Source organism: Castor canadensis, chromosome 8 (genome assembly GCF_047511655.1).
Source record: "Castor canadensis chromosome 8, mCasCan1.hap1v2, whole genome shotgun sequence".
Taxonomy (NCBI): Eukaryota; Metazoa; Chordata; class Mammalia; order Rodentia; family Castoridae; genus Castor; species Castor canadensis.
Window position 1 is genome coordinate 86,623,675 of NC_133393.1, and position 14,500 is coordinate 86,638,174.

The 14,500-nt window shown below is 49.6% G+C and overlaps 1 protein-coding gene across 1 annotated transcript in view; it reads right to left on the minus strand.

The window, feature by feature from the left end:
* Nucleotides 1-1,230: 1,230 nt before the first annotated feature.
* The window catches only part of Faim2 (Fas apoptotic inhibitory molecule 2), a 30,055-nt gene continuing 16,785 nt past the window's right edge, over nucleotides 1,231-14,500 (minus strand). Inside the window, exon 12 of the mRNA XM_020180348.2 lies at nucleotides 1,231-4,675. Within this exon, the coding sequence (XP_020035937.1) occupies nucleotides 4,526-4,675 (150 nt within the window). The 3' untranslated portion in view covers nucleotides 1,231-4,525. The remainder of the gene's footprint in view (nucleotides 4,676-14,500) is intronic.

Genomic DNA, 14,500 nt, shown 5'->3' on the forward strand with positions numbered 1-14,500 from the left:
TTTGTAACGGCAGCCCCAGGAAACTGATAGGCTGGGTAGGAGATGGGAGTCTGACAGGCTGTGGAGGCTGGAGGCACAGGAGCCCAATATTGCCTCCCCCAACTTACACTGCCCTGTTTCTTCCTTTCTACCTGTTCTCATTGTATAGCCTGATACAGAGTTCTCCCTGCTCCCATTCCCCATCTCAACACTAACTCTTTGCTGGAGTGTGGTAGCTCATGCCTGTTATCCCAGATCACCAGAGGCTGAGGCAGGCAGGAGGATTGTGAGTTTGAGACCAGCCTGGGCTACAATAGTCGGGGTGCGGGGTGGGGGGGAGGGCGGAGGGCAGCAAACAAACAAAAAAAAAGGCATTTATTTGGGATTTTCTGGTCTAGAGGATCTCCAGCTGTTGTGGCTGTTTTTCTGTCCTGCCACATGGTTGGCATCTTCTCCCTCTCCTATCACTGTGGATGTGCTTAATAAAAATTACTAATTTTTCTCTTCAGTATCTGCTAACTCTTGCCCCTGCTTCTTTCCCTGCTTCAACTGAACTTATATCAAAATCTTGTTAGAGAAAATGGATAATGTCTCCCACTGCTCCCACAAGTTGTCCCCAGCCCCAAGACCCCACAGGAACCTGCTAATGTAATCATTAATTCATGTGCCTTCTACTCCAGTCTGTAATTTGTGCATAAACTTGACAAGTCGCTGCAACTTCTGCTCCTCAGTTTCCTCCTAGGTAAAATAAAAGGATTGGAATATTATTCTCTCTCTCTCCTTCCTGCCCTCGCTCTCTTCCTTTTTTCTTTTCTCCCTCCTTCTGTCCCTTCTTCCACTGTGGATTCTAGGTGAACAAGACAGTTTTATAGATGTCAGGCTGCAGCTTTGGAAGATCTGTCAAGGTACCACACAGGCTTTCATTTTAGGGAAACATTTTGGCTCAAAATAAGGAAGAATCTCCTAACAGAACTGCCCACGATGAATAGTCTTCCATGGACCAGGTGAGTGTTGGTCAGTCTGGAGGAACCTTTGGAGGATTCATTCTGGTTTTGGAATCTTAAGAGCCTTTTGGGTTCACTGGGCAGGACCAGTCTTCTTTTCCTCATGAAAATGAAGGTGGGGATTTAATTCACACGGAGCTACACCAGAAGTAACTCTGAAAGCTGTCTCACTGCTCTGAGTTATACCTTACATAGACTCCATGTTACCATCTGAGGCCACAAGCAAAAGGCAGGCAAAGGAAACAGATTAGATGTCATAGTAATTGCTTTTATTCTTAGTCAGTCACAAACCCTGGGAAGGTGAGACCAGAGGATAGGACAGGCAGGGGTCCCAAGGGAGTTTGGAGGAGCTGAGGCCAGAGGGCAGCAGTGTGTCTGGAGGTGTGGTAGTTGTGCCCTTGTCCTTAGTACTGAATCTCTGCCCTCAGAGACTTCGGGAAAAATCAGGGCAGGTGGCTGCATAGGGATGGTTTTCAGCAGACAGTGTCTGAGAGGTGTGACAAAAGGGACATTTTTGGATAAAAGGGAACAGTCAGTGGTTTCTAAGAAGAAAAACCCACAGACAGGTCCTATCCCTCCTCCCATTTCTTTTTCCACAGAACCAGGCTCTGCTTTCCCTCAAGTAGCCACAGGAGGGCAGCAAGGTGCTTGTGTAAAAATCCCCAAGTGGGCCAGGGAGAGAGATGCACAGCCTTTCGGAACAAGGCTGTCTGTCTGATCCTGACTCCCCCAGGAGGAAGAGCAAGGAACCGAAGAACTAAGATTCTTGGGACTTCCCCAGACAGAAGACGCGGCTCGTGTGTCGGGAATTGGTGTGCCTCACTGGCCCCGATCTGCAGCTTCCAGAGCAGAGAATCTCCCTATCACCCCTCATCAGATGGTCAGATTCCTGGCTTCCTTTAGCTTTATAAAATCCAAGCTACACCTTCTCAGGTGCAGCTCCACCCAGGCCAAAAATATGAGGGGCCAGCAGGTGCCCTTCCTCCTCTACAGCTTGTGGCAGCCGCCTGGCTTCAGCTTCAGTTTCTCATAATCCTGAGTTCCTCATAATCCTCATTTCTGTCCACCCCCTTCCTCCTTCCAAGACCATCCAGGTGTTCCTGGGGCTCCTCACTGCCGGGGTCAGAGATGGGACACAGTTTTTGGTTTTGGCCCTGCTGTCAGCTCAGCAGTGCCCTGGACTATGCTAGGACTAAGGGTAGGAGACTAACATCCTCTGCTGGGCCTTTCCACCTTCACCAAGGACCATCTTTAAGATCACTGTGATTTGTGCCTGGGTCATCTTATTTATGGCTGAGGGCCTGGCCTTCCCCCAATCTTTTGGAGCTTAGCTTAGAAAAACTCCTTAATCCTCAGTCTGCATAAATTATCCCAGAAAGAGGAGGGCTTGGACAAGTGGATTCTGGGAACCTGGCCAGTATGAGAATGGCAGGTCAATGGCAGGGTGGGGCATTTTTAAACTTTTAGAATTGAAGTTGGAGATTAGGAGAGGAACCTCAGAGAAGGGGGGGTGAAGCAGTTAATGGCAGTAAGTACTCTCCCAGTCCCACATTGGCAAGAGACTTCCATCTGAACCACAGACAGCAAGAAACCCTTGCCTAATACCACAAACCTGTTGGCAGCAAGGGTAGGAATCAAAAACCAGAAATCCTGCCTCCTAGGTGGTGTCCAGAAGGTGGAAATCTCAGAGTGTGAAATCTGGTGATGCAAGGCAAGGTGACACTAATCCTCAGAGATGTCATGGTTTGACATCCCCCCCACTCTGGGCAACCACACAGTCTCATTCCAGCCCCCACTCAGGTTGGAGGGCAAGAGTGGTGCCTTTTATGTGATAGCTGCTAGCTATATGACCTTGGACTCATTACCAAGCCTTTTAGAGTGCCTCACCTTTGCCTTCTGCTATGGAGATGTGCAGAGCATTTGTAGGATTGCTACACTGGATTAATTCAGAGCAGCACAGAGTAGGTACCTCCATCCCATGCCCTGGTTGCCTTTACCTCACACACACCATCTGTGGTTCTTGGTTCCTTCTTTCCTCAAATACCCAAGATGGAGCAAAATTTCAAATGCTTCTGCAATATTTCTTGAAAGCTAGAAGTAGGAAGGGTGAGGAAGGTTGGGGTCGGGAATAGATAGATAGCGTACCTAGTCACCTTTCCTAGGGGCAAACACAGTCCTCAGTTTAGGGAGAGCCCAGGAGGAAGGGCCAAGGGAGGTCCCAGTATCCACTCAGAGACTTTTTGCCTTGACTCAGTAACTTTCCACTGGCCCAAAGTTGGCCACGTGAATATACTGGCTGCATGCTGCCCCAGGTGTGGCCCCCTGGTCCCCTCCCCAGCAGGCACTCAGCCAGGGGCCAGGTGGCTGACGCACACCCTACCTGAGATCCCAGCTGCCTGGAGGCTGATAAGGAGACCTGGCTTCATCAAATGGGACCAGTTCAAGTGATTGGCCCTGGATATTAGCATCAGCTGGCAAGCTTCCAAATGGGAGAGATGCAGCGATAAGGTCATTAAGAGCTCAAGGACCAGGGAAGCTGGGGGAAGGGACTGTCAACTTATGGCCTCAAGGAGGTCTGGCTGGGGATAAGCCAGCAGGTGGCAGTAGATGGTGCAGAAGGGACTGGGGCAGCCTTGGGTTAGGGCTGGGGGCAGGGTAGGATCCTTCCACATGAGGCTGGCCCAGAAGATGGCACTGCCTCCTCCCAGAGGCCCCTACACCTTACTCTTCCTCATGCTTCCGGGAGCAGCCTGAGGAGGCAGCGTGAAAAGAAAAGAGGGAGAAGATGTGGGTCTTAGTCCTGTGACCTGGAACACTCTGCAGGTGGACTCAGGTCTGGATGGATTACCCATTCTGAACAGTGCAGTCCCCTGGTTGGCTCTCTGCTCTCACCCCCTGCCATGACCCTGGAGGACCAAAGCAAGCAGCAGAGGCCCCTTCCCCCTAAGTCCCCAGAACAAACCACTGATCCTAGAGCTAAACAGCCTGGGAACTCCTCATCCTCCACTGTGCAGCACCTTCCCCTCCTCTACCAGCTGAGCCCTCCCACCCCTGGCCTCTTCCTTACAAAGTGTCAGTGTTTAACTAGGAAAAGAGAGAAAAGGGGTAGAGTGGACACAGGATAATATGTCCAGGGTCACCCCAACGTGGTGGCCCTAAGAGGTGTCTTGGTGGGGTCACAGGTCTCAGCCAGGCTTCCTGGGGTCTCCTCCTCACCTCTGAGATCCCGCTGGGTTCCTCCCACTTATCCCTGGGGTCCTCAAAACCAGAGGGGCCCTAGCCTTGACTGTCCAAGTTTGGGAAGATGTAATTAGGGGGAAGTGGGCAGCATCGTGAAGGGACAGTGTGGCCTCAGTTCCATAGTGCCCCAAATGATGGCATATGTACAAGCAGCAGAGGGCAGGGTGAGGGCTCTTTGAGGGAGGGAGCGCTGGCCATAAGGCCGGCTGCAGTGAGTTTATCTCTGGCCTTGCAAGAGCACAGGGAGGTCACAGGACCAGGAGGGGCATTCTCTGGAGGAAGATGGGGGTAGGGAAGGCTCCTCATTCCCGGTTGGTGCCAAAAAGCTGCAAGAAGAAGGTGAAGATATAGATAATGTCTAGGTAAATGTTGAGGGCTCCAAAAATATACTCCTCAGGGCTGAGCGAGTGGCGTCGGTTACCCATCAGCAATTGGGTGTCAAATGCCAGGAACTGGGGAAAGAAAGGAGAGAGAAGTCAGCCCACCCCTGACATATTACCCTTACCTGCTGCCAGGTTGCTCAGCGACACTCCAGTAACAGCCTGGCCTCTGGAACTTTCTCAACACCTTCTACCTCTAATTCTATGCAACACCTATTTACTGAGCAGCTATTATGTGCCAGGCACAGGGATACAGCAGAGAAGGAGAGAGATAGGATCCCTTCCTTTAGAGAGCTTAGTCTAGTGGGAAGTGTCAGTGTGACAAGTGAAACCCAAAAGCAATACAAAGTGCCATGGGGGGAGGGCAGAGTGTGATAACAAAAGCACAGAGACTGACCTATATGAATGGCAGAGAGTTAGGAAGGCTTCCTAGAGGAGGGGACCTTCAAGCTGAGCCTGTCATCTTGCCATTCCCTGGAAGCCCTGGTCTTATTGGAGTTAATCACAAGAGACCCACTGAGCACTTGCTATGTGCCTTACAAACTTCAGTCCTTTTAGTCCTACTAAGACCCCCTTCCAATAGGACTTACTATCCCTAGAGGAAACTGAGGCCAGTGTTGTTAAATATTTTGCCTGAGTTTACACAGCTGGGAAGTGTCAAAAACAGGATTTGAACCTGAGCAGACCATCTTCAGAGCCCCTACACTTAGCTATTCTGCTTTGCTGCTCAGGCAGCACTGGGGTTAATTCATTTCCTCCCAGGAAACAGGATCCCCCTGGAGCACCTTTGAAGCCTAATGGATTCTGAACAGACATGGTGACCGCCCCCTCACCTCCCATAGAGCTTTCCTCTGGGGTCCAAGCCAGCCAGCAGAAGCCCCCAGAAGCAGTACATGAAATCTGGTAAGTGTGGCACACTTTTCTGAGAAGGGAGGTCAAATGTTCCACCAGTTTATAAATGGGTAAGAGCCATTGCCATGGAGATGCCAATTCATTAAATCCATTCACATTCTTGTTAACCAGGCTGCACCCAGCTCTTCCATCACAGGTGTGGTAGACCTGTGTTCCTTGGGTCCTCTGAAATTCATTCGTTATACAGAAAATATGCATGGGGCGGTCACTGCCTGCCAGGGACTTGCTGAGAACTGGAGACAATGAGGGACACAAAGTGTGTGCTTTGTGCCTGCTGTAGGGAGGCTCCCTGCTTAGTGGGGCACGCGTACAGATATTTATAAGAAATGCCAGTGCATGCTGTAATTACAGCTGTGAAGGAGGAGGATCCTGATTGAGTTGGTGGGAGGTATCCCAGGAGAGGTGACATTTTACCTGGAATGTGAAGGATAAGTAGGAGTTTGCTAGACAGAGAAGCTCTGGGACCTGAGGGGCCTGGTGTGGCAGGAGCACTGTGAGATGGGAGAGAGGATGAAAGGGGCTGGAGCCTGACTTTGAAACTTGCGCTTGACTCTGGAGACTGAGGGTATGCCCCGTTCTCTTTCCACTGACTCCTCAACTCCCAGTACCCACACTCTTTGAAGTTGCTTTGGATGCAGTCCCATGGAATCCTGGAAGCATCCCTTTTTTTCATGCTAATGCCCTCAGTCCAGCATGTAGGATGCGAGGGCAGGTCACCCTTGAAGGTGGGGCAGAGAGAAAGGATGATAAGCTCAGTCTTGAGTGTCAGCCTAACTTGGAGTCTCTGCCTTGCCACTCACAAGCTGCCCTGGGCAAGGCATTTAATCTCCTTGAGCCTGTGAGTCCCTAGCTGTGAAAGAGAATGAGCGTGCTTGCCTCGTGGGGCTGTCGTGAGAGTGAGATAATGTGTGCACGGCACCTGGCACGCGGTTGGCACTTAATGAATGGGAGCCATTACTGGGTTTATTGTTACTGTCTGTAGAAGGAGGGGTGCCCTCTTGAGAATAGGTAGACCCTGCTGACAAGACTCAGGTGGCTCCCACATCTCATTAGGGAGGGAGAAATGTTCCTAGGGAAAGCTGTGTGGCCTTAACAAAAGGAAAATGGGGAACTGTGGCGAGAGCTGAGGGAGTCTGTGTGGGTGTGTCAGGCTCCTGAGCTCAGCAGCACTGAGAGAAGGGTACCCGGGAACTTGGACAGAAGCTGGGATGCCAGGGTTTGTGTCCTGGCTCTATCCCTCAGTGTCAAATCAGCCAATAGACCCCAGTGTCCTCATCTGCAAAATGGGATAGAAATAATGCCCATATCACCAATGAGAGTGTAAAGTGGCATCAACTATTATTCTCTCATATCATTCTAATCCATTCCACTCTGCAGAATTTGATTTGGATTTTCAAGTAAGTTTTCCATTGGCAGAAAAAACAAGTTGGCAGAGAGACCAGCTCAAATGCTACAGGCTGTTTAGCAGTCACAGCTGCCAGCATAAGTTAATAAATTGCTGAGCTTGCTTATCAATCAGCTGCTTGCTTGGTTGATTTCCCAGAGCCTGGTCACCCCTGGGTGAGCTAATGAAATAGAATCTCTCAACCTAGAAGGCTTAGCCCTGATAGGGTCTCAGGGTGACCCCTTCAAGGAACACCCACCTCGGGGGACTCTTGGAGCAGCCAGCTGGCTCTTCTCTCTCAGAGAAAAGAGGAGTGGAATGATTGTGGCCCCTGCCCTTGGCCTCTGGCCATGGATGCTTATCTACCTGGTGCTATCTGGGATGATCTGCTCCAAATTTCAACTCCACTGCCTGTTTCTACCCATCACTGCAATCTTATGCCTGTGAGTCAACTTTTCACTAATTTGTACTATCTACAGAGCACCTACTATGTTTCCCTCATAGAACTGACAGCTTGGCGGGGGGGCGGTGAAGACACATCAGAGATTCCATGATGAGTATGTACTCCTTACAAGGGAAAGTAATTGACTGGCCTTTCCAGCCTGTCCCAGGTGATGGAAAGCACTGTTAATGAGCATCTTCATGGAGAGATTATCTTGGTTACAGATCTTAGTTGGTAGCTAAGGTCTTAGTTGATAGCTAACAACTGAGTTGACTGCTGACACCTTAAAGGACAGCAGGTGCTTGCCTGAGTGGCCAGCTGAACACAAGACCCTGCAGAAGGAACACATGGGATGGAGTGAGAGTCAGTGGTGGGATGAAGATACTGTCAACTTACAATGGAATACTCCTTGCACATGCATGGTCATTATTTATCATATGAGGCAAGGGGTCTCAGATCAGTGAGTGACTTGGTGATGGTCACTTGTCTGTGCTGGAACCTCATCTTCATCCTGTTCTGGTGGAGTTTGAGGCACAGTGGGCTCCTAGTTTGAGTGCAGAGGGTGGAGGAGCACCAGCACACTGCTTACCCGCTGGCCAGGGATGCACCTGCTCTGGGACCTAGCCTGACCCTGCTTTATCAGGACTCAGGTTGTCCCCCATGCATGTGGCCTCAGAGAGGAGGTTGAGGTACTCCAGGAGAGCCATGCTACAGAAAGGCCACCAACAAACAGGCACCTGAATACAAAGAGCTGGGGTTGCAATGTGTTGAACCAGCATAAAAAGGAACCTATGGACTGCATCTGTCCTACAGAAATGCCAGCACGGGTGCACAGAGCGGTACACTCCAGGCCATTCTCGCAGCTGGAAACCACCCAAACTATCAACAGGGGACCAGTTAACTAAACTGGCAGTAGTACTGAGGCAGAAACATCACTGATATTTGTTACCACAAGGAAAAAGCAAGCTAGATAAAGTCCCTATCATATGATCCCACAAAACTGTATGTGTCCTAGGAGCCTGTATAGCAAGTATCTGTATAGAAAGGTCTGGAAGGAGAGACCATTGTCCACAGTGGTTACCACTGGGAGACAGTGAGGGACACAGTCAAAATGACATTTGCTTTATCAAGAAGATTTTTATAGATGAAATCTATAGATTTTTATAGATGAAATCTTTGAATAGATGTATTCATATTCATATATAATGAAATTGGAAATTGCAAATAAAAAGGTTAAAATAACACAAAAAGGGAGGTCATGACTGTCATTCAGAGATCACCATAAGCCTCTGCAATAGGTGTCACATTACTGTCTCCATCAATTGCTGAGGCAAATAAGGCACAGAGTAAGTGACTTGCCCATGTCACACAGCCAAGAGGACAGCTCATCTTCTAACTCCAAATCCCAAGAGAGGCAAGCATGGCATGTGCACCTGTGTGTGTGTGAGAGAGAAAGAGTGTGTGGTGTGTGTGTGTGTAGTATGCAAGCAGTGGGAAGAGAAGCAGAGTTCATGGTCCAGAATGACAAAGACTTTTTGAGGGTGCAGAGAAAGTTGGGCCTATCTGGCCCTTCCACCACTTTCTGAACTAGAGGGCGAGTTTGGGCTTTGGAGATTCGTCTTTTTTGTTTTTTTGAGACAGGGACTTACTCCTGCCTCTGCCTTCCAAGTACTGGGATTACAGGCATGTACTACCATGCCCAGAAGAATTTGGGAAGTCTTAAGAAGAAAGACTGCCAGTTATAAGCCCTGTGCTGCAGGGGCAGGGCAACATGAGACAGCAGGGAAGTGAGAAGAGGCTGCTGAGTGGAGGCCTGGGCTCCATTTCTTGTCTGATGTCAATAGAAGGTCCTTCTCTCCTTTTCATTGACCGGGGTGTCAAGAGTCTTAAATGGCACAGACCACATTTGCACCTGACAGAAGGCCACTGAGAAGGCAGTGTCTGGCAGGCATTCCAGTTGGAAAGCCTCGTCCTGGATAAAAGGGGAGTACGGTATAAACAGGTTGGAAAGAGCCCATGCAACCATACAAGAGAGGGCATACATGTATGCAGTGCTTAAGAACAGGCTGGAGATATGCCCAGATCTGGGTTCAAAGCTTGGCTTTGACCTTAGGCAACGCACTTTTCCTAACAGGTAAGAGTTATTGAGTGTGGTGGCAGATGTCTGCAATCCTAGCACCTAGGAGGCTGAGGTAAGAGGATTGTGAGTTTGAGGCCAGCCTGGGCTACACAGTGTGTTTCAGGGCCTCTTTTTAGTGAGACTGTGTCTCAAAAAGCCAAACCAACAAAACAAAACAACCCTCCAACCTGAGTTCTTGATCACTGACAATCCACTATGCATTTCCTAAGTGCTTTACATATTTCAATTCATTAAAAATCACAGCCTAATGTCACCCCCATTTTACAGATAAGGAAACTGAAACCCAGAGATGTTACATAATTTGACCAGTCCACATGGCTAGAACATGGCAAAGAAGGATTTTGAAGTTGGTACCCTGGCTCCAAAACCTGGTGCTTTAAATGAAGATGTTTACTATTTACAATGACAGTAAAAGCTACCATTTGCTGTGTTCCAGGTGCTTTTTTTCTCCTTTGCATATGGTCTTATTGGGTCATTACAATAGCCTTGGGAAGTAGGTTAAAATTGGCCCCATTTTTAATGATTTTTGCAACTGAAACACAGAGAGATCAAGTAGCTTGACCAAGGTCACACAGAGGTAAGGATAAACAAGGCCTTGAATGTGGCTTAGTGGGGTGCACTGGCCAGCTGGAGAACTTCCTTCCACTCCACATGCCCCCTGGCCCTGCCCACGGTGCCTCTTTCTTCTGGCTCTGCCTTGGAGAATCATGTCCTGGATATGACAACAGTGATTCCTCTCCCTGTTCTGCCCTGCCCTGATAGCTTGCAGGTGTGGGTTTCTCCTGCATGCTGCTTGAAGGGCCTCTCCCTTTAGGGATGGGGGAGTTCCTTCACCTCCCCGTGTCAGGCTGTTGTGAACATCCAGGTTTGAACAGGGCGTTGGTTCCAAGGATTAGCAGCTCTAGAGGTGAGTCTGAGGTGAGGGCCTGAGATGGGGACCTGCACACTGGTCAGCGTGTATGCCCTCTCACCCTTCCCTCTCTCCTGCAGAGGAATCTACTTAACTTCAGATGGCTCAAGTGAGGCCTCAGGTGAGGGAGCAGGACTGTTTCCATGGCAGAGGATGGGAGACAATGTGGAAGGTTTTCATTGATCTTTCAGGCTCATGTAAACCCCCAAGGCCAAAGAACCTCCAAACTCTGAATCAAAAAGATGTCTAACTTAAAATCATTCCTTGACCTTGAACTTGGGCAGCTATTTTTACTTTCAGAGTGTCATCCTGATTGGGAAGAAGATGAGGCCTACATCATGGCCCCCACTAGAAAGACAGGGTGGTCTTAGGAGTGAAGAAACTAGAGTATTTTCTCTTAAATTTCCCAGATGCTGTGGGTTGGGCCTAGGCTGGTCATCGTTGGGGAACACAGATTCTCTGTGGGGCTGTGAGAACCTCACTTTACAAGTGACAGGTTGAGAGGGCCTCTCTGGGTCTGGAGATGGTCTGGGCTTCTATTTTCTCAGCTGTGAAAAGGACAGGATGATGCTAGGCTGAGAGTCAGGAAAGCAGGTCTCTTATCCAGCGTGGCTGTGATGTTCATATGTGCATGTGTGCATACGTGTGACTGAACAGCACCCTCCACCGGAAGCCCGGCACCCCTACAAAGTATCCTCTGAGCTTGGCTCACTCAGCAGGGCTTGCAGTGTACTGTCTCACACACGTTCTTCCTGTCCCACTGTCCCTGACTCTGGGTCAGCAGTAGCCTCTTTACTACTCTCAGAAAACCTGGCCTATCCACTTGGTTTCCCACAGATCTTCCCCAAAGTGTGGTATTGTGATGTTTCTTATCAACTCTCAGTGGCTCCAAAGATCCTTATACTGGCTGGGGGCTGGGCATGGAAGGGAGAGTTCTGTTCCCAATAGGCCCACCACTTGATTTCTAAAGTCCTATGTCTATTTTCTTCCCCAGGTCTTGGGACTTGGCTTCCTGGTTTGGGTGGTTCAGAGACCTTAATTTCCCCCAAAATTGGCCCAGCTCTGAGATGGAGTGGCCTTCCCAGTCATGGAGACTATGAAGGCTCAGCTCTTGTTAGAAACCAGCTGGCTAAGGTACTTGGCCCCATCCCTTCTCAGTTCTGCTCCAGCCCCATAGCCCTGTCCCTTCACCCCAGCCCAGCCATGAATCTCCACTAAAAACACCCAGGAGAGGGCTCTAAGAGTGAGAGGATGATTGGCCACTCTGAGGCCAATGTCTTTCATCTGACTCACCCACTTCTATGGGTGTTTGAGTTCTGGTATCCATTGGGGGTAGGGGTTAGGGGAGAGGCTGGAAACTCAAGGCTTCCTGACAGTGTGCCAGGGCTGGATGTGGGTGAGGCCTAGGATGGGCCTGTTCCTCAAGGCTGGACCAGAGCCCTAAGAAGCCTTGTCTTTCCACCCCTAAATTGCAGCCCAGTCCAGCAGAGTGGCCCTACTCTCAAAGAAGGCAGACTATGAGGCAGGTCTGAAGTTTCTAGCAGAAAAAAATCACTGGATTCCCCCACCCCACTAAAGCCCAGGCTGGTTGGGAAGGAAGGTTCCTCTGGGGGTCTGGGGCCTCACCTGACACTTCTTTTCACCCTTTTCTTGCACATCTTGCTGAGTGCAATCTGCATTTCTTGTCTAGCTGCAGTACTAGGAGAGACCCCCATTATGCCAAGACTCCCCCAAAGGCCAGGTGGGAAATGCCAGAATGGGCAGAAGGAGATACCAGAGAGTGCTGGGCTAGAGCTAGGGGAGCACAGATCTCACAGTGATGCTGGAAGTAGGGTTGGCAAAAAGACAGAGTATGCTGCTGAGTCGGAGTTCATGAAAAGGTATGGGAATTTTAGTTCTTATATGGTGACTACTGAGAGCCCTTCCACCTGAAACTAAGAGGAAGAGGGTGGAATGAGTCTGGTTGCCCCTGTACTTGACTTTTCCCTGCACTGGGGCACCCAGGGAGCCTGTCTTCCCCTCTTTGACCAGATTTACCAGCCACTGTTTATGTAACCTGCAAGATGATCCCAACCTAGGCCTTTTGTGTGTTGATTGAATGAGACATTAAGGGGGTAATTGGGCACCACAGTTCTTCCTCCTCCCCGTGACTCACAGGAGACTGTCGGGCAGTGTCTCATTCAACTGTGCAACCTGGGTCATCTTAGCACCTCAGCAGGTGCCACACCTTTCAGGCATCCATTAATCCCAGGTGCCTACTGTGTGCCAGGCACTGTTGGGGCTACGGCAGTAAATAAGCCAGAAAAAACAAAACAAAACAAAACACCAAAACCTGCTCTCAAAGAGGGAGAAAAACCAATAAATAACAGACCAGGAAAACATATAGTGTGTCAGAGGATGAGATGTGCTATAGAGAGACATAAATCTGGGAAGGAGGAAGGAACAATTTGTGAGCGTGGATGCATCATAAATGAAGTGGACCCTTGAAGGAGAAGGAGAGAGCTCGGGGAGAGCCCCCAAGGGACAGACAGAGCAGCACAGTGAAGGTGTGGGGCCCTGGTTGTGGAATGAGTCTGCCATGCCAGGCAGCAACAGGCCAGTGTGGCTGCAGCAGAATGCGTGAGGGAGACATCAGAGGGAGCCTATGGGAAACAACTGCTGGACCCCAAGGCCAAACTGGGGGGATGCCCTGACTGCCTCACTCTAGCAGTCACTGCCTCAGTGTGGAGTACAGACTGTGGGCTAAGCAGGGGCAGACAGCCTGCAGAAGACCATGGCCATGAACCTGGTGGGAAGTCATGGTGGCTGGCACCAGGGAGGGCCATGAAGGTGGATAGAAATGCTCAGGTTCTGGATAGGAGGTAGATGGTTAGGAGGGGAAGAATTAAGACAGTATGGTGGCTTCCATCTGTGATCCCAGTACTCAGGAGGAACAGATAGGGGAATCATGGCTTGAAGCCAGCTATGGGCAAAAATGAGAGCCTCTAACTGAAAAATAACCAAAGCAAAAAAGAGCTAGGGCATGGCTCAAGTGGTACAGCTCCTGCCTAGCAAGTGTGAGGCCCTGAATTCAAATGCTAATACCACCACCACCACTACCCCCCAGAAAAGGAGGGAAGAATTGGGAGAAAGTGAGGAGTTAGATGGATTTTTTTGGTTGTTTTTGTTTGCTTGTTTATTTGTGGTGCTATAGATCAAACCCACAACCTCATGCATGCTAGGCAAGCACTCTCTGACTGAGCTACGACCCCAGCCCTAGATTCTCACATGTGGGTCAAGAGTGTTTTCTGGGATTTTTCTTCAGATGGGAGAAATTATAGCGTGCTCCATGCTGACAGAAACAGTCCAGCAGAGAGGACAATACTGATATGCAAGAGAGGAAAAAAAATCTCTGCAGAGCACTCCCCAGCCTCAAGCCAGTAGAAGTTGTTCTCTTTGTGGGTGACCATAGGGCACTGGGAATGATGCTAGGTTGGCCACAGGACACCTGGATGTCCTTTTCTTGCTGTGAGACTCTGAAGCCCTGTAACACCCAGGTTTCCAATGTAGAAGGCAATTCTTCTATCAGCCAGCACTTGCCTCCCTCCCTGAGTTGTGGTGGAGATCCAATGAGGTATTGACTGGGAAAGTGTTTTTGCAGAATGTAACAGGTGGAACAAATGGCTGGGATTATTTTTTATTATTCTAATAATACAAGGGATTATTAAGCAGATTTAAGGGCTTACCATTCACCCAGTCCTACTATACATACAGCCTTTCCTGTGCAGCTTCTGCACTTGCCCTGACCTGACCTTCACGGAAGTCAAGTACACGCCCTTGGTCCTTATGGGTACTTACTCTCCTCCAGTTCCACCAGCCTCTCTTGCCCTGGTTTAACCCCTCTTCTGTCCCTGGCAAATGCTGCCCTCTGAGATCTCCTGATGATACTGCCTGGGCTTACTACCCTAAATGCTTCTTCCTTTCTTTCCTTCTGGCCCAATTCCTCACTCCCCCACCCTCCAATCTTTTTTGAACGGCACTTTTAAGATATGGCCTGGAAGGAAGAGTACTGGTCCAGGAGGCAGGAGAAGAGAATGTCTCAGGGTGTCCAACCATCCCACTTTGCTCTG